We start from the raw sequence: 18,793 nt of genomic DNA, 5'->3' as shown, positions 1-18,793 counted from the left end.
TGATACCTACAACATGGATACTTTATTTACATATTACCAGTCTAGGAATAACAACAACATTATTTGTGCTATCAGACTTTTTTTTTTAAAAAGTAAGAGGCTCCAGTACTCAGCTGCCTCCCCACCTTCCCGAATCCCATGGCTGGGGCTGCTGAGATGCTGGTACTCAGGACCAGCAAGGACAAGAACAAAAAAGCATTGATTCACACACAAAATATGAAACAATGCCTTTGTATCTGCCAAAGAATAGCCTGCTCCTAGCATCCAAACATGACAGTCTTTTGTTCTACTAGTTATATAGTATATAATGCAGGCTTCATCTATTTCTTCATAAATAAGTTTAACTATCATATTCAAATCAAGGATATCCCTCTATTGTCCTTGTCTGCAGTAGAATATTATTTTGAATTGTTTCGTCTCTTACCTTCTAAAATAAGTCATTTATTGATACATATTTGCTGATTCTTTAGTCCCTTTCAAATGACTCTCTACTGAGGCCCCATTAGAAACTGACTGTTCTGTATTTCAGAAACACACCAATCAGTAAATCACGTAACTAATACCTCTAAAAATAAAAGTTCCCATACCATTATGATGCAGCAATGCCCCATGTTCTATCTTCTTTTTCATGTCATATATTTGGATTGTTTCATCTCTACTGCCAGTGACTACATATCTGTTATTAACTGCTACTGCTGATAATGAGGCAGTGTGGGCATGATGGGTAAAGTCAGGGACAGGCGTCCAGTTCTGAAAACAGAATACAAAATGAATGAACCTTTTCTGAAACACACACAATATGTTCTAACTTGTCCATGATTAGATTATCAATATCATAGTACACCTGAAGACTAATTCTTAAAATAGTAAAAGCTAGCCCAGTTCATTTTGATAAACAAACAAAAAATTATATTCTGTTATAACTTTAATGAGAGCTTGTAAGGGAAATTCCTAGTGGTCACTGTATGACTAGAATGACACTATCAACCTAACAAATCTCTTGTCTCCAGAGTTTGCTTTATGACTAGGTAGATGTGCTGCATGGAAAGGATTCTCGCTTTCTGCACCCCCCACCCCCCGAGCAAAGCCAGCCACTTATGTCACACACACTTTCCAGAGTTATGGGCTTCAGTAGCAAAATGTGATTTATTGCCCTGTACACTTGCAGCAGTACAGCATCAATGGTAAACTTCCCCACTGCACAGTGACTTGCAACTGATCAGTAGCAATCAGGACTCACCAGCTTCCATACAGTAATAACCTCACACTTCTCAACCAAGAAGTCAGCTCTCACTCTGGTGTCTCTGCAGTTCAGGGCCAACTTGGCACACAGTTCCAGGAAGGTTGCTTTATGCATCCAAAAATTCTGTACCCACCGGTCTTCATCCCACATCTGCATGATGATGTGATCCCACCAATCAAATCTGATTTCCCTAGCCTATAAGCATCAGTCTTCCCTGTACAGCTGCTCTATGATCACCAAATGCAATGAGAGGTTGTTGCTATCCTTATCGTGAACACTGTCAGGTTCCTCTGAGTATTTTCAAGGTGATCTCCATTGCCATGCTTGAGGTCTTAAAGCATGTGAAAGAAGTGTGGGAACCATTCTTTCTCCTGGAGATCCCAGAGTGCAGAGCAAAGAATGGCAGTCAGATAAAAGGATGTCAGAAGCCCCCAAACAAAGTGGTGCCTGACAGGATGTTTTACACAGTCCCAAGATGCCACATACTCTGTTCTGTGGTCCCACACCACCAAACATACAGGGTGCGTGTACACTAGCCCCATCCTTTCAGAAGAGACATGGTAATGAGCAAGTCGGGAAGATGCTAATGAGGCACTAGCGTGAATATGCAGCGCCTCATTAGCACAATGGTGCCTGCATGTAATTCCAATGTGCCGCTTTTGAAGTGCACGCTGTCCATGTAGATAGGGCGTTTCAAAAGGACCCCCTGGACGTCGAAAGCCCCTTTTTCCTAAACCAAACATGAAGTAGGGGCTTTCCAAGTCCAGTGGGGTCCTTTCAAAAAGCCTGTCTACACAGGCAACGTGCGATTCGAAAGCGGCACTTTCGAATTGCATGTGGCTGCCATTGTGCTAATGAGGTGCTGCATATTCATGGCTGCTCCTCATTAGCATCTTCCCAACTCGCTCATTACCATGCCCCTTCTGAAAGAAAGGGACTAGTGTAGACATAGCCATGGTGTTGCCAGGCACTGTGGGAATACTAACAATGCCTTGCTCTGGCTGCTGCCAGGAGAGCTAAGATGTGGACGCAAGCTGTTGACAGAGGAAACAAGTGTAAACATGCTTTATTGACGTTTCTGTTGGAGATTTTCACATGTCCATATGAGTTTCCTCAAGAAAACTTGATAGCCTAGGCATACCCTAATGCTCTACTTACACTGTCAATAGACAGACACAATTTTTGCCATTCATATACACTTAAACACTGCCTCCCATCCTCCAAGAGAAAAAAAATTGCCAATGCAAGCAGCTGGCTAAATGGCAGGAGCACTCTCCTGTCAACAACATAAACCTTGCTCATAGGGGTGAAAGAATCTTGTCAGAAAAAGTGCTGACAAACAGTATTTACATTGACCAACTTCTAGGGACACAGCCATGTCCCTAAAAGCTATATAATGTATACAAAACCTAAGAAAATCTTCCTGGAACAAACTGACAAAAATTCCACCATTTTCCTAGGCAATGGAGGTTTGGAAGAACAGGTTAGACAAATACCTGTAGGGAATGGTCTAATTATTACTTTGTCCTGCACTCAACAGCAGGGGAGTGGACAAAATGAATATCGAAGACTCTTCCAGTACACTGCTTCTGTGCATATATATATTCTTGACATCCCCCTCTCCACCCTTAATGTGCAACCGTTATGTTTCCTGGGGTAACGGAAACAGAGGTGGTAAATTGTGTAACTAGTGTGCTATTAGCCATTCTACAGGTATAGTATATATCTCATGGCCTGTAACCTTTGGCACATGTTCCATCCCAGCAATCTGCTGGCAGGCTGCAAGACATTTTATGTTATGTGGTTCACCATTCCCAGCCAGTGGGGGCTGCAGGAGCACACAGTCAACATAAACAAAATGTTTTGTAGCCCACTAGCGAACTCTCCCCCTGGGATGCATGCGGAAGGTTTACAGTTACCATATCTACCCTTTCAAAAAAAGAGGACACACCTGAGAGGAGTGCATCTGTACCAGAATCTACCAACTCATATTGTATTAAAGTAGTAGATACAGTAGATTCTCACGATTCACAAACTTAATGTTCATGAATTGTATTATTCATGAGTGGCCAAACTGCTGCTTCCCCGGGGGGCCAGGGAACCCCCAGATTTGCGAAAAATCAGCTTTCGCGAGGGTTCTAAACATGGAACCCTTGCGAATGTTGAGACCGTACTGTACACAATAACACCTTAATACGATGTGAGTTGGTACATACTGACACACTCCCTCTCAGGGGTGTTCTTTATACAGTAAGCACCCGACTTACATGTATGTTGCATTCCTGGGAAATCAAGTGTAAGTCAAATTTTGTGCAAGTCAGGGCAGCTGGGAAACTGACCAGCACTACTGCACTAGTCAGGTTCTTGGCTCCTGGGACTGGCGGGGAGGCAACAACCAGGGGGCAACAACCAGGGGGCAGTTTGCCTCCTGGCTCCCCTCTTTGTGGGCGCCAGGCTGCTGCCTGGTTCCGGGCTTCCTGCCATTCCCGACTCCTACAAGCGGAGGGGAGATGGGAGCCACCTGTTTCCTGACTCCCCACCACTCAGGATTACGACTTGTGTTAACCCAAATAACATACAAGTTCAAATCACGTAAATAGCGGTTTTACTCTATGGTGAATCTACAAAGGTTGCTAACCCCTGATACAAACCTCACACCCCGAGCTACCTGTCTTCTCCAGTTGGGCTGCAAACACAGACCATCTTGTGCATTACGCCGGAGCAGTGCCCTACAGAGCAGGGCCCTTTCTTCGCCAGCTCTGACCCCAAGAAACGCTCTACAGACAGCCACAAGGCGCGCGCGGTGCCCTGCCCCCCCCTCCAGGGCGGCTGGGCGGAAGACAGAGGAGCTCTGCCCGCTGGCGTGGCAGAACGGGGCACCAAACGCTCCGGCTGGTGGAGCCCTGCTCCCCGCCGGTGGCTGGCCCCAGGAGGGGACACGCCGGGACACGCAGCAGGCAGGGCTTCCGGCATCTCCCGCACTGATCGGATCAGCTGCCAGCAGCCCCGCCCGGGTCGGGCTCCGACCGCGAGGGCCCAACGCGCGTGTGGAATCTGTCGACGTCGCGTGCGCGCGCGCGACGCCAGCAGGCTTAAAGCGCGCGCGCGCGGAGCCGAGCAGCACCAGGCGCGCGCACCTCTGGGGTTAGGGTAAGTTACTGGGCGATCCAGTCCTCTCTCCCCCCCTCCCCCCGCCGTTACCTCCTCCGGCCGCAGCGCGAAGCCGAAAAGAATCTGCTCGTAGCAACCACCGACTAGCTCCATACCCCCGGGTTCTTCCCCCGCGCTCGGAGGCCACGTTTCGGGTCCTTCCATCATCCCGTCGGAGGGTTGACCTGACGCTGCCTGCGCCGAAATTGGGAACGCTCGGGCACCCCGAGGTCGTCGCCCCCCACGTCGGCTTTCCTAGCCGGAGTGGGTCCCTGAGAGGCCCCGAGGCGGGTAGCGAGTGTAGGGCTGTGGGCGCGCCACGACGCGGGGGCTGGGGTAACAGGCGAGGCTGGGGCAGCCTCAGCGTGAGGGCCTGGGCGGGGGCGGAAGTAGGACCCGTACTGCTCCTTATGGCGACGCCGTGGATGAGAGACGTTAGTAGCGGGACCGGGCCGCGGGAGGGGCGGTTGAGGGCCGACTGGGCGGATGGGGTTTCTTCTGCTCTACCCCAGGGTTATCGCTCCTTCTTGAGGTCGGGTGTTTGTCCTTTCCCGTCCGCGGGCCTTTCCCGGAGCCGCCCCGCCCCCTCCCACTCCCACTCCCACTCCCACTCCCCCTCCCCCGCGGGCGGCCCGTACCCTCGGCGGCTCGACTCGGCTCGGCTTGGCTCCCGGCGCCGCCCGCCCAGCCCTCAGTGGCGCGAGTCCGCAGGGGAATTCGCCCGTGTGACTGTTGGGGCCTGGTCACCGCCCTCAGGCCGCAGCTGCCGTGGGTGGGTGAGTAAAAAAAGCCCCGCCCCGCCCCTCCCCCCAGGTGCTGACCCTGGAAATGCTCCTGGTTGGGGCTCTCCGCCTTGGCCACGCAGCACAGTTACCGTCACGCGCCAACCACGAGCCCAAGCTCACTCTTCTCCCCGGCTCAGTTTAGCTCAAACGTGGTTCCCCCCCCCCTCCAGCCCCGCCACATCTTGAGTGTCCCCTAGCTGTTCAGGGATACAGAGTTTCGAGATCTTAAACGTACTCCTGAACATTTGATTCACTGGTCACGTTTTTTTTTTCTGTTTTATTATAAAGTCATTAAAAAATCAGGGATATTTATTTATTATGAGCCTGGTAAAGATTTTTTTTCGCTTTCCAAAATCTGTGTACCACTACCTTTAAAAAGCTTGGCCTTGTCAACACTAGACATGTTTTATTGGATGTAGTTTTTGCTTTATTTTAATAAGTATAAATTATAGTTGCCCAAGCATTTTGATGTAAATATAATTGTATTTACCCCAGGGTATTTGTCCTCTTTAACTATAGGAGTATAATTAAAGAGACAGAGCCTTCAGATATATACGAGCCCTTACATGCATACTTAAGTATGAGTGGCCCTACTGGAGATAAATGCTTGAAGTTCAGCATGCAAATCTTTTCAGGATTGGAACCTTGATAACTAAATATAGTTTGAATCTCTCTAGTCCAGCACTTTCTCGTCCATCAACTTGCATCATCTGGCATGGTTTTGGTTAGCTGGATGTCCACTCATCATGGTTGTGGGGAAGTTTTCCATGGCCCCAAAAAGCTAGTTTACAGCCTCCAGCCCTGGCTCTCACTGTTGTGTGCTGTTGTTTAGCTGTAATTTATCTCTAAATGTCTTCTAAGAACACAGCAAACAGTGAAAGTGTTGGTAATGCTTCAAGACAATGCAAACCTTCTGTGATTCGTGAAATTCTCTGGTTTGTCACCAGTCATGTACCAAGGGTGCAGGACTAAGAAGATTCAATCTGTAGTATGTTAGCTGTTAGCTATGTAGCTAATGTTACTATGAATAAGTGATCTATCATGTTAATGTGTATGCCTCTAACTCGTAATTTGTTTGAATCACAGTGAAAAGCTCAAATTACAACAATCAAGCTCAGAAAATAAAGAACCAAAACCGCTGTTCCCTATAGAAGACCATGATAACTGTGATCAAGATATTATTGCATCACTTTATTTTCTGATTGCTGTTTTATTGTGCTGCAGCTTTCATTAAATGTGCACACCGATTGGTAAGTCCAAAACCAAACAGCATAAATAATCAAAAATAAATTATATAGTTTTTATTCTAAAGGCATAGAATTAGAACTCTTTTTTTTTTTTTTTTTACACAAAAGGGGAAGTCTTGCTATGTTTAGGTAGCAGACCTATAGCAGAGCCAGACTAATGCACATTTTGCTAATCTACACACTTAATAATTAGTGCAAAATGGTATCCATCTTCATCTCTCAGAAAAGAGTTGAGTGCTGTTGTAAACCCTCCCATACTGTTAAAAATTAATTGCTGAACTTCAAAGTGAAATGTTGATCCTGAAAAGATTAAAACACTTTAATGACTACACATGAATAGTAAAAACTGAAGTCAGTGGAACTGCTTACCTGTTATAAAGTTCTGTGCTTGTCTACCCCATGAAAATGAATTTTCATTAAGGTAGGTAGTGAATTGGAAGCACAATTAGCTGTTCCTCAGTAAGTCTGTATGTAGGCAAGCCCTAAGGCTTTGCAATACCTAGGCTTTAATAGTTTTCACACTGAATTACTATTGTGATTCTGCTATGTATTTTGCTAGATAGATCCCATGTCATGGCAATATGTAACATAGTCTACTGATATTTTACCTTGTGTTCCACATAATGCTCAAACAAAGTACTGAATGTAAAATAATTTGCAGTGGACTAATAGGTAGAAATTTAAAAAAAAAATGCAGTGAGGGGAAAGTATTGTATGCAGTGACTTGTTATCTCCGTTGTTTGTGAGATCATTTAAAAAATTATGTAGAGAATAGCTGTTTCAGATTTTCCTTAAAAAATTTTACAGAGCAAAGAATTAAGGAGAAAAGGTATTAAACACCTGAACAAAATTGTAGCCATAGTAGTAAAGGCCTTTGACCACTATTAATGAGTCTAAATTCAGGGGTGCTTTATAGTGATATAAATTTCCAGGTCGTAAGAGTTAAATTCACATACCAAGCTGTCAGGTATCTAAAAAAGATACTGGAGGGCAAAAACTCCTTACCTCTGCTTTATTTAATACTGTCTTGCTGCTTTGCCTGTTGCTGCAGCCTCTTCCATGTGTACTTTGCACCACCCTGCACTCTTTTATTCATATGTAACTTATGCCACCAACCAGGACACCTTTGAATTTCTCTCAGAGAGGAAGACTCAATCTCAAAAGGGTTGCCTACTTGTTGGATTGCAAAAACAAATTAGCCATCTTTTTTAAACTTTTGGGTTATGGCTCTTTCCTCTTTTGTGATCCACGGCCTCTCTATTCTCCCACCAGCATTATAGCAGACTGTGGGTCAGATATACAAGTTGAACCTCTCTAATTCAGCACACTCCCAGTATGGTCTGGCAGCATTACCAATACTTCCACTGCTTACTGTACTCTTAGAAGACATTTGGGGTAAATTAGAGCTGACTAACAGCACAGAACACTGAGAGACAGGACTAGTAGTTGTAAACAAACTTTATGGGACCCAGGGAAACTAAGCAGCTAATTGGATATCCAGTTAACTAAAATCATGCTGGACTATGGGTGTTGCTGGATTAGATGCCTGCATATGAAAATCCTTGAGCCAGTTGTGAAGTAATAACAAAAACTCACAAATGTCCTCCTTAATAGATAAGTTGAAAGACTGTCAGTGGTTTAGGTGAATAGAAAGGAGCTATCATTCCAGGCTACAAGTGATCAGTGGTTGCTAGTATCTGTGACCTTGCATAAGTGTATTGAGGTGAAGCTTTTGCAAGGAAAGTCTGAGCTCTGGATATCCTTCCTAAGTTCCCCAAGTTAAATCTCTTAAATCAGATTTCAGACAAGCTGAATAAATTCTGACTCCGCAGCAATAATTTATTTTTTGGTTTAAGTTGAATTGCTTTTCATAAAAGCTTCTCCTCTCCTTTTTCTTTAGAGGATCTAAATAAATTGTGAAGCTGTGCGGCATTTCTTGTGAAGAAAACTTCTGAACAGTGGCAAACCAGGTAAGATCATCTGCTGAGAACAATTCCAGGTTTACGATGCTTAGGAGGTATACTAAACCATAGCCATTATTCTTGGCAAACATAAAACTGAAATAATCTCCTTGAGAGGTGGATTCTGTGCTTCCTTCAGGTAATTTACTAATTAATTCCTTTCCCCCTGCTCTGGAAACCTAATTGTATCAGCTGATGCAGGTTGGGAAACCTGACTCGAAGCATTGTACCTTTCATTTCTTAAAAGTGAGTTCTCATGGAGGGGCTTGCATATATCCTGTTCATGGAGTATTACCAGCAAGTACTGCTAGTACTAGTCTGTGTAAGTAAAATGTATTGAGAAAAACCAAATGTCTTAATTCTTGGAGCCCTAAGGATGAGAATCCTCATTCTTAAGATTCTAAGGTGAGGAATGTGACCTACATTAACTCTATCATCTCCCTCCTTCTCTTCTCTTCTCTGTAGTTGCCCTACTTCCTTTCTCTTTTATTTATTTTTATTTTATCCTTTTTTTGAGTGAGGCGTGCTTTGTGCCTATTTCTTCCTTGCCCTGTGTGTGGGCATGAATTCCCCCTGGGCTCCAGACTAGAGTCTCTCTCTCCCTGGCCTGTGTTCCCCTTGCATCTCATCTACTGGTCTCTTAGCTCTTGGCCTGAGTTACTGACCACTAGCTGTGAGGAGAGATGTTTCACAGCAGGAGGAAAGGGGGAGCTCCCAGCAGAAGGGAGGTAGGCCCTGTTGAGGCTCATTTTAGGCAAGAGTGATGACCTGGCTATGCCTTTCAGTTACCCAAAAATGCTACTGGAATGCTCTAGCAGTTTCTCAGCCTCTTTGATGTCAATGACTGCCGTGCTGCCTTCCTAAACTGTAAGGAATATTTTAGGGACCAGCACTGATGCACAAACTGGTAATTGGAAAAACACTGCTCTAACAAGTGCTACCCTACACTTAGGCACAGTTCAATAATAAACCTTTAAGACTGGCCAGCATCTAAGGGCTAACTGTTAATTTTTTTTATTTTTTTTTTCAATTCCAAGAGGAAATTTTCAATCCTTTAGCCAACATGACAAGTCAGGGGAATATGGCTGTTCATACAATCCTTTGGCTCTGTTATTTTTGCCAGGCGTTTTCCCCAGAGGCTGCTTTCCCTCATGGGAGGCGGAGGGAGAGATGGGACCCCAGGCTTCTTTCAAGGGCAAGGTGAATATGGGGACATCACCTGTGGTGATGGGGAGTGGGTGGGAGGAATTTAAATAAGACTAAGTACTAGAAAACTTTTTTTTTTATCCCAGCAGGATACAATGGGAAGGCACAAAAGAGAGCCCCTTCCAGCCTATAGCTGGTGGAGAGGACCACAGAAAAAGCGAAAGAAAAAGAACAAAACAAAAGCAGGAAGATCAGACTATGTTAGTCTTCTTAATCTTCCTATCAGGTAAACAACCTTTGTCAAATGGAATGAACTAACCGCTGCCCATAACAATCTAAGTCCATAATGAGCAATGAATTAACACTTTGAGATTCTTAAAATTCTATGTAAGAGCAGAATCAATACTTGGCACGTATGTTCTGTGGAAGTAATAGTCTTTGTAATGAGATTTCATTTAAACCGTTCTGATATTAATATTAAATCTGTGCTGAGATGAGTGATACCAATAATGTATATTTAGGGATTTATTGGGTTATCGTCTTATTTAGTACTTTGATCCATAAAGTATACATTTATTGCCTGTATTTTTGTCACTCTTACGAAGGGAGAGTGAAATTTAATCTAAGATTTCTTTTTTAAAAAGGCTGGGTTGATTTGGACATCAGCACTCTCTTTAAAGCAGGAAAAAAAAAGCCTGTTTAGCCAAAGCAGTAAACTGAACTCATCTTTGAGCACATTGTGCCACGGTGGTGGTACTGCAAGATTTGGACTGATCTGGCAAACGTATATATTGTTAAGTAGTAACATATTGTCACTGGCTATAGAAGACCACAGTGTCTACAGAATTAACCACATAGTTATTTTTATACAGTACTTAATTAACAGCTTTCTGACAAATCTGTTAAGATTTCAGTATTCTTGCAGTCTAATTGTTTTTTAATCTTTTTTTCAGACCAGAATTCTCAATAGTTGTAGCAGAGCTAACTCCTGAAGTTGATGATTTTCAGCTCTTTGACTATTTTGCAAAAAGGTATCCTTCCTGCATTGACTGCAAAATAGCCACAGACCTACTTGGATACTCCAGGTAATTTTGACACTGTCAAAATTATGCTAATAAAAGGACCTGAAAAGTGTTTATTTTTAAACCTCTTAATCAAACTCAAATCTGTATCATATTTTTGTGTTTTATCCAAGGCAAAGAGGAGGTAGAACAGAGGTGAGAGTCTAAAAACAATTCAGTATTAGAGGAAAATCCCTTGTACTATTTCAAGTCATTGTCTGGATTAAATACTTAATAGGCTAAAGTCTGACTTCACTGTGCAGATATTTACATGCCTGAAAACTTAGTTGGGGTGTACAGTCCATTAATGGGGCTTTCTTCCTGCATAGCAGTGTACCTGTGCATAATCAGTCCCTGTATGTAGGACCTAAGTCTTCTCCCCATTTGATGGATTGGGAAAATAGATAAGTAGCCACATAAATTGAAGTAGGCAGACTTGAGCCTGCTTATGCCAGCAACAAAAATGGCCCTGAGAGCGTCTGTGGCTTGTCGAAGGACACCCAGTGAATCAGTGGCAGAGCTGGGATTATAACTCTTTGTTGCTGGTTCTCTGTTCATATTACAGTACGCTTTAGGGGCCAGATACACCCATTACTGAGAAAGTGAACTTATTTTCTTAATAGGCTACATATTAGATATTTAACTCTTCGCACTAATTGGGCATGTGGATACATTAGTTGCCATGTACTCTATTAGTATGGAGTCTGCCTAGATACACAGGTAACCACACTAATTTTAATTTTTTTATTGAGAAGCACCATAAAACACTTGTTCTGTTAATTAATCAAACTGCAATCAGCTGTCAGTATTTTGCTTTTAGACAAAAGTTTTAACTTTGAAAATGCATTTAGCATGGGTGCATTAAACAAAAAAAAATAGAAACCAAATACATACTGTAAGCCATAATCGGTACAATGTTAAATAAAGGCTTTGTCAGGAGAAGTAAACATTAAACTTAATTGTTCATAAAGTTATTGGTCTGTATACCAGAATTACTAAAGTCTACATTTTTTAATTTGACAGGGGGTATGGCTTTGTCAGATTTGGTGAACAAGGTGATCAGATGAGAGCACTGCAAGATTGCCAAAATGCACCAGGTCTAGGTGGAAAACGAATCCGACTGAGTATAGGCATTTCTAAAAGGTAACAAATCAATCCTTGTACTGATACAGGCATTAAAGGTTGTCATTAGACATTGTTAGCTTCACCTTATCAGACCTTATTTCACCTTTTGTGATGGCAGTATCATGGCGTATTTTATGACCTAGATAATGACGGAGTATCAGATTAAAATAGGGAGTTTCCCAATTTTTCTGAAGCAAAAATATCAAACTATTGCACGTTTCTTCCTTTATTCTCTATTAACAAATGAATCCAGTCCTTTTTAGAACTTATGTTCTTTTGCTGCTGCTGCTTCCCCATTTCCCTGATTTGATAAATTATTGTGGCACTGATTGTAACTTCAGATGGGAAATAAACTCTGACAGCAGCTGAATGTCAGACCAATCTTTCTGTAAAACAAGTTCAGGCAGAAGGAGGGAGGAAATGTTTTGAGGGTTTTTTCCTTTTTTTTAAAAAAATCATAGAAATTAAATCCCAGAAGTGTCAGCTGCTCCTTTTAAAATGTAACCTGGGATTTCTTTGAGATTTTTGTTTTTGAACAAAAATTTAGTAACTGAGCAAAATGTAAATGGCCAGTTTTTAAAAAGTATATTTAATGCAGCTGTACTCAATAGCTGTCTGGCAAGTACTAATTAACCAATTTAGCACAGCACGAAGTCTTAGCTGCAGAAATTGTGTTTATGCTGACACTGAAGCAAATGGATAGAAGTAGCGATAGTTCCATGGATTTGGATTTTACCCAGGATAGTAATTGCTATTGGTATTGGCAGAGGTAAGACAGTTTAGTTCTGTGTAAACACAAATGAAAATATTGTGCAGCAATTTCCTCAGCCTTTCATTTGTGGTGGTTTTTTCTGATTTTTTTTTTTTTATAATTTGATATACAAAGATTTACTAAGTTTGTTCATATTTAATCTAAAACCAGTTTTATATCCAGTTCTTAAATTTGTAATGACACACTTTCTAAAATGTTTGTTTTTTAGAATGAAAGCAGAATTCCAGCGATATCAGTCCTATAATTATAATGATTATTACCAGGATTATCAGAACTACTACTCACAGTGGGGTTATGATCCTTATGCTGATTACAACTATAGCTATCCCTCCTATGACAACATGCAAGCTATTGGAGATTCTGCTGTAGGAGACTCAATTTTGACTCCAGCTGTTTTTGAGGTATTGATTTTTGTTGTCAGTGTAAATTCAGTAACTTATTGCCAAAATCTTAAATTATGAAGTTAATCATGTAATTTAGAACATAAGAAGAATGGCCATGCTGAGTCAGACCATCTAGGTCATGTAGTCTGTATTCCAAGAGTGGTCAAACAGAGCTGTATGCTATTCCTCCCCCGCCATTGGTCTTAACATGGAAGCCATAAATGCTATGATGATGTATAAAATGAGGACTAAATGGCAGGTGAAAACTCCAAGTCTTTATATGATTAACTTCTCCAGTATTAAACTTCCGCAGTCTTCTAAATGTGTACCATTTGGTTTTGCTTTTTTGCCAAATGTGGCTCTAACAACATAAGCTGTTTGTAATTTTTTTCTAATAAGTGTCCATAATACACAGTTGAATTATCTAGTTGTTCTAAGGCATACTAAACTATAAAATTGCTTTTGTTTTGAATGTGTCTATTTTAAAGAAAGGAAATAGATTGGAGTTGAAAAACACCATTTTACTACTTTTTAGATTTTTCTTTTTAATGAAAATACATGAATATAGTGCAAATCCCTTTAAAAACAATGGGAATGTAAAAGTTACTGAGGAACCTGGAAATAACTATACTTCTATAAAACTAACAAACATTCCTGTTTTGTTTCAGGAGACCCCACCTGTGGTTGAAATTAATGATGACCTAATAACTGAAGGTAATGCTAATGCTCTCACACTTCCAGATTGTTTGTTTGTTTTTTATTTTTGGTTCTAATAATGTCTGGTTTTACAAAACTGCTGACAAAGTAGTGCCTGGTTCATGAAGAATATTGTACAAAGGTTTAACTTGTATTTCCAAATGAGCAGTGCTGCATACTAGCATAGAGCCCTGCAGTTGGTAATGTTAAAATGCTTCGTTAAATGAGTTTTTGGACTTGGCATATTTTAAAACAGTTTTCTTCTTTGTTGCCCTTAAGTGAAGATAAAATAGTCTTTTGCCCCACCCTGCTTTTCATCCATATGCTATTGTCTATCTCAGTATCTTTCTCCAGCTCTTCACAGCCTGGACTCTCTGCTTTAAACATCTCATTAAAAAGCATTTTGATAATCTTTGACAGCATATTTTAATATCCGTTCTGCTTAGCAGACTCCTCTGCTAAAAAGAAAAGAAACGTAATTTTGTACACAACTCTCTCACCAAACAAAGTGGGATTCTCTGCCATTTATCTAAACATAGTGGCAAACTAGGTTATGCCAAAGGGCTCTTTTCCTGTTTTGAGTTGCTGGTTTATCGTGATTGTCTGAATCTGACTAGACAGCCTAGTAAAACATTGAATCTAACTCTTTCAGCAACTTTTCACCCTTGTATGCGAGAAATAAATGTTTGATACTGGCATATTAGGAAAGGATATGCTGGCATTCATTTGCTTTCCTTTTAAATGTAGGAAAATATTTCCCAAATTTGTAGGAATAGGTAAATAATTTAGCTAAGACTTTCAATAAGTCTTTGCAAGTTTTGCTTTTTCAAAGAGAATCGAGTTTTCAGGAAGGGTGGGGCCTTTCTTTTTGTGTTTGGTTTTTTGAGCTGTAAAGTTTGGTGTAAGAATCCTTGCAACAAACCCTGCTGCCAACTTTGCCCACACTTATTCTGGGGATACCATCACTGGACCTAACCATGTTAGTTATAAGATGAAGGGTACATTCTCATGCACTTCCTGCACCATTATATATGCTGTTGTGTGCCAACAATGCCCTGACGCTGTGTACGTTGGACAGTCTGAGCAGAACCTTTGCCAAAGAATAAACGGACACAAAGCAGACATCAGGGAACTGAGTACGTACAAGCTTGTCAGTAAACACTTCAGTGGAGTGGGCCATTTTGTTGAAAACCTGAAAATTTGTCCTGGAATGCAAAGATTTAACAACCGATTAGAGCAAGAGATTTGCAAGTTAGAGTACATATTCAGATTCGACACATTAACACATGGTATGAACAGAGGCATCAGTTACCTCACACATTACAAGGACTGCTTCCCTTCCTTTGTTGCTCATAATTATCTCAGGCAGGACAACTAACATCCCCTCACCACCCCACCCCCCCCCAATCCTATTTGATTTGTCAGTGTTTACTGCAATATTTGGGCCCTTTGTACTTACGTCAGTCTGTATGGGAAATTAATCTGATGAAGTGAGTCTGTCCCACAAAAACTCATTGTGGAATAAATCATTTTGTTAGTCTTTAAATTGTTACATTTCTGTTGCTTTGTTTTGTTGGAGAGTAACCACATGTCATGCATGAAGTTCTTGCTTTTCATTTTTTGTGTGTTGGATCCAATTTTTTTTATAAATTTCTGGGTTTATTTTTTGCAGATCCACAGCTCCATCTGGATGTTGATGAAATGAATAGACAATTTATGGAGAGAAGTGAAGAACTCTATGACTCACTCATGAATTGTCATTGGCAACCTCTGGATACGGTCACATCTGAAATCCCTACTGCTTTCTAAAAGTGTCTTACATAAATATATAGCATGACCGTTATGACCAAGGTGCTAACATTACATTTCTTCTACATTACTCTAGACCATAAGTTTTAAAGCACAAGGATGGGTTGTTGTTTTGCAAGCTTTTGACAGCTTTTGTAATTTTTGTTCATCACTCATGAAGCATCTTGAAATCATGTAAATATTCTAGAAGTGTAAAGAGTTGAATAGAATCTCAAGATAGACATGCTTGTGTAAATAAAATCTTGTTTCTGCAAACCTGCCAGTGGGGAAATTTTCACTCCTTCAGGGTTAGGTTCTGCACCTTCTCTTAGGGAGACCATTTGGATTTTGCAATCCCAATTTCCATAACTTTCTAACTTCTATTTTGGAATTGACCCTCTGGTATAGAATGGTACTAGATTTAGTGTTCACTCTACGTTTAGCTAAAGAAAGATCTGAAAAAAAATTATAGATGTGAGCATAATGTGCAGAGGCTGTTTGCTCAATGAGCTAGTAACCCTCAGCCTTAGAACTTCCAAACTTGGGAGTGGAGTGTTCATTCCCATGGCTTTCCTGCAGCTTCCAGACAATGAAGGATTGCAGTTGGGCATCCACTTGCTCCGTTTGTTTGGGTTTTTTTTAATAAACTGATTTAAACTAGTGGAGACATCCTTAACTTACACAATAACATACACCTGTGGCAATTGACATCTGGCATTTCTGTCTAGGTATTTAATATGTTGCTGTTCACAATCCTCTTCTCTTTGCATAGCATTTAAGGATTCATGGAAACCCTGTCATCTGACATTTACTTAAATACCGGAAGTCCAAAGTGTACTGTGCTGTGTCTGTGTAGTCCTCATATGAAAACACATTGTCCGATGTCTTGCTTTCCTCACTGCATTTTTTTAAAGCCTTTTGGCATGCACGTAAGCTATACCAAGTCAAATTTCAGTTAGGGTTGCTTACAACTCAACTTGGAACAGAGTTTGAGTGTAATATGCAGAGGGGTGGGGAGAAGAGGGTGTGCATTCCATGTTAGTAAAAGTTACACAGATATATCCTCTGGACACAAATGTTCCCCTGTTAAGAGTTGGGGTAGTGAGGGAGCTGGAAGATGTGTATGTTCCTCCATTTCTTTCAACTGGTATCCAATTGAAAGACTTGACTACCTTTTAAGCAGGAGTTTAGGAACAATAAAGTATGTTGCAGCTATAGGGATCCCTTCAATGTGTGTGGTGCTTAGGTCTGTAACTAAAGAATAAAATTCTTAAGGAGTTAAGTGAACAGAAACTAATGATGCTGTCTTTTGCCAATATCCAGGCTACAGCAGATGTCAGGGATTCTTCTAACCATCAAAAGTAACCAGGACCTCACTTCCACGTCTGATCCTGGCACCACTGCTAAGACATGTTTATTTTGATGTAGTGGAGGGAAAGATCATCATTCCAGCTTGCTAATGGTCACTTATGATTCACAATGTGAGGTTCATAAATCATGTGCCGTATCACGTCATGTTAGCAGCTATTAAATACAATGGCTATTGAATCAATTTTTTTATATGGTGCTAACAGTCGGTGACCACTAATCCATTGCCAACGACGAATTAGATTCTCAAGTGCAGGGGGCTTAAATTTGCATTTGACTCTTTGTGTTGAATTGAAGCTCTGTCTGTTTTTTTAAGAAGTTATCACAAAAATTAAAGTAACCAAAACAAAATCTGGGAGGACTGCCTAAATAGTAAGCAGTGGGCCTGTTGTGTAACCATGGAAGGGGTTCAGCTAGCTCTCTCACACTTAAGGGGCTTAGTGGTGGGAGGAAGTTTGCAGACTTCACTTGTGCTGTTTTCTGTAGAGATCAGTAGTAGCAGATGAGAAGAATAGGCTGACAAAGAATTTGCACCAGCAACTCAGTAAGTAAACTCCCCCCACGGTGCTTTGTCTGTGGGTTTTTGTTTTTGTTTTTTTTCCCCCCCTCTCTGCTACTCAACCTATCCTTCGCTACCACTAACTTTCCTGAGTGCTGACTAGCAGTTTCTACTACTACTTTCTTACTTGCTCCTGGGAAGTTCTCCCAGCCCTGCTACAGCTAGTAGGCATCTTCTGGCCATAGACTCTTGTAGAGCCCCCTACAGGCATCTTAGGCCAGGTCTACCGTAGACCTTACAGGTGATTGTAGATACATGATTCCACCCACGCAATTGGGTTGCTGGAATTGACTTATCTTCAGTTGACTTACCTGGCCATCCTTACAGAGGTAGGTCAACGGGAGAAACTCTCCTCTAGACCTCCCCTAGCTCTCATGAGATTGAGGTATGCAGGGATTGATAGTTAAATTTTTTGCACCCCTACTAGGCATGCGAGATCGAACCCTGAAAGATTGGCCCTGACCAGGTCAATTTATTGGGTAGTGTAGATGTACCTTTACTTTCCTGCTGTGAGAGTGGAAGAGGACTCAAAATGAAAAGTGCCTCCTGGTTGAGAGGGTGCAACAGCATAGTGCCATCACCAGGTGCTTTCCTCTCTGATATTGAGCTCATGTCAGGTGCTGTGAAGAGTTTGTCTAGTCAGCCCAAAATGTGAAATGACCAGTTTTGCATCCAGACCCACAATTTGGGAATCTCTCAGATAGGTGACTGAAGAAGGAATTGGTGGCCTGAAGGGAAAGTGGATGGATCTGTGTGAGGGAGAAGGAAGAGTGATGATTGACCTCAAGGGGAACTAAGCTTTTGTAGTTGCTGACTCTGGAAATTGAATTCAGTATGTATTGGTATAGTTGGCCTGTGCTGTTGAGCTCTGCAATATGTGGCTCTAGAACATGTACCTTGAATGTTAGCAGTGAGCCCTATGCATCTGACATACAAGCTACCTAATTTAGCATCCAATCTCTAGAAAGTTTGTAAGTCCCAGCTTATGGTAGCTGTGCCATCACTGAAACTTGGTAAAGTCAAACCCAGCAATTCCTTCCCAGCTGAGCATGTATAATTCTCATTTGGGGTCAATGATCTCACTATAAATTATGCAGGGATTCCCAAATTGTGGGCACTGGCCCAATGGTGGGCTGTGAGGCAACCTTGGGTCATTCACTGGGGCAGATGCATTCTCCAGGGGTTGGGATTGTGGGGTCATGTAGGGGCATTGCCTCCTTAAACTACATCTTTCCACTCCCTTTCCAACCCTGGCCAGTTAACGCTGTGCCAGAGCGCACATCTCCATCCACTTGCCCTGCTTATCTGACTCTGCCCAGAGAAATCAAGATGGGGCTGAAAATTGAAGATGAAATAAAGTTGTGATTCACATATGTCTCCTGCTGGAAAGAGAACTGCAAGGAGAAGAGAGCCCATCTATTAAGAAGACTTCTGGCATGTAAGTTATACTATGTCTGTATTTACTATAACAGCAGATGTGCCTGGCACTGTATGGCTTTTAAAAGTAAT

At 41.8% G+C, this 18,793-nt stretch overlaps 2 protein-coding genes across 10 annotated transcripts in view; one reads left to right on the top strand and one right to left on the bottom strand.

The window, feature by feature from the left end:
- The window catches only part of PAK1IP1 (PAK1 interacting protein 1), a 22,756-nt gene extending 17,602 nt beyond the window's left edge, over positions 1-5,154 (bottom strand). For 2 of the 5 annotated variants that reach the window (XM_074987658.1, XM_074987659.1), the window contains exons 1-2: positions 4,445-4,715; positions 588-750 (exon numbers count right to left, since the gene is read on the bottom strand). In XM_074987658.1, coding sequence (XP_074843759.1) covers positions 588-750; positions 4,445-4,561 — 280 coding nt within the window. In that variant the 5' untranslated portion in view covers positions 4,562-4,715. Of the gene's footprint in view, positions 1-587; positions 751-3,894; positions 4,321-4,444; positions 4,716-5,031 lie in introns of those variants that run through there. The other 3 variants (XM_074987660.1, XM_074987662.1, XM_074987661.1) reach the window with 3 other exon arrangements.
- Positions 4,255-18,793, top strand: LOC142009504 (tRNA selenocysteine 1-associated protein 1-like). Of its 5 annotated transcripts, none has more exons than XM_074987665.1 (10): positions 4,255-4,393; positions 6,265-6,428; positions 8,326-8,395; positions 9,510-9,586; positions 9,679-9,818; positions 10,486-10,617; positions 11,617-11,736; positions 12,699-12,891; positions 13,542-13,587; positions 15,242-18,793. In XM_074987665.1, exons 4-10 carry the CDS (start codon positions 9,557-9,559, stop codon positions 15,376-15,378), a joined length of 798 nt encoding a protein of 265 aa, XP_074843766.1. In that variant the 5' UTR covers positions 4,255-4,393; positions 6,265-6,428; positions 8,326-8,395; positions 9,510-9,556; the 3' UTR covers positions 15,379-18,793. The 5 variants fall into 5 exon arrangements, with proteins under 5 accessions (XP_074843766.1, XP_074843767.1, XP_074843765.1 ...); XM_074987666.1 differs by lacking the exon at positions 4,255-4,393 and adding an exon at positions 4,710-4,827 and having other exon boundaries at positions 9,682-9,818; XM_074987664.1 differs by lacking the exon at positions 4,255-4,393 and adding an exon at positions 4,710-4,827.

The sequence above is a fragment of the Carettochelys insculpta genome, chromosome 2, assembly GCF_033958435.1.
Source record: "Carettochelys insculpta isolate YL-2023 chromosome 2, ASM3395843v1, whole genome shotgun sequence".
NCBI classification, from domain to species: Eukaryota; Metazoa; Chordata; order Testudines; family Carettochelyidae; genus Carettochelys; species Carettochelys insculpta.
This window is presented reverse-complemented; position numbering and strand designations above follow the sequence as displayed.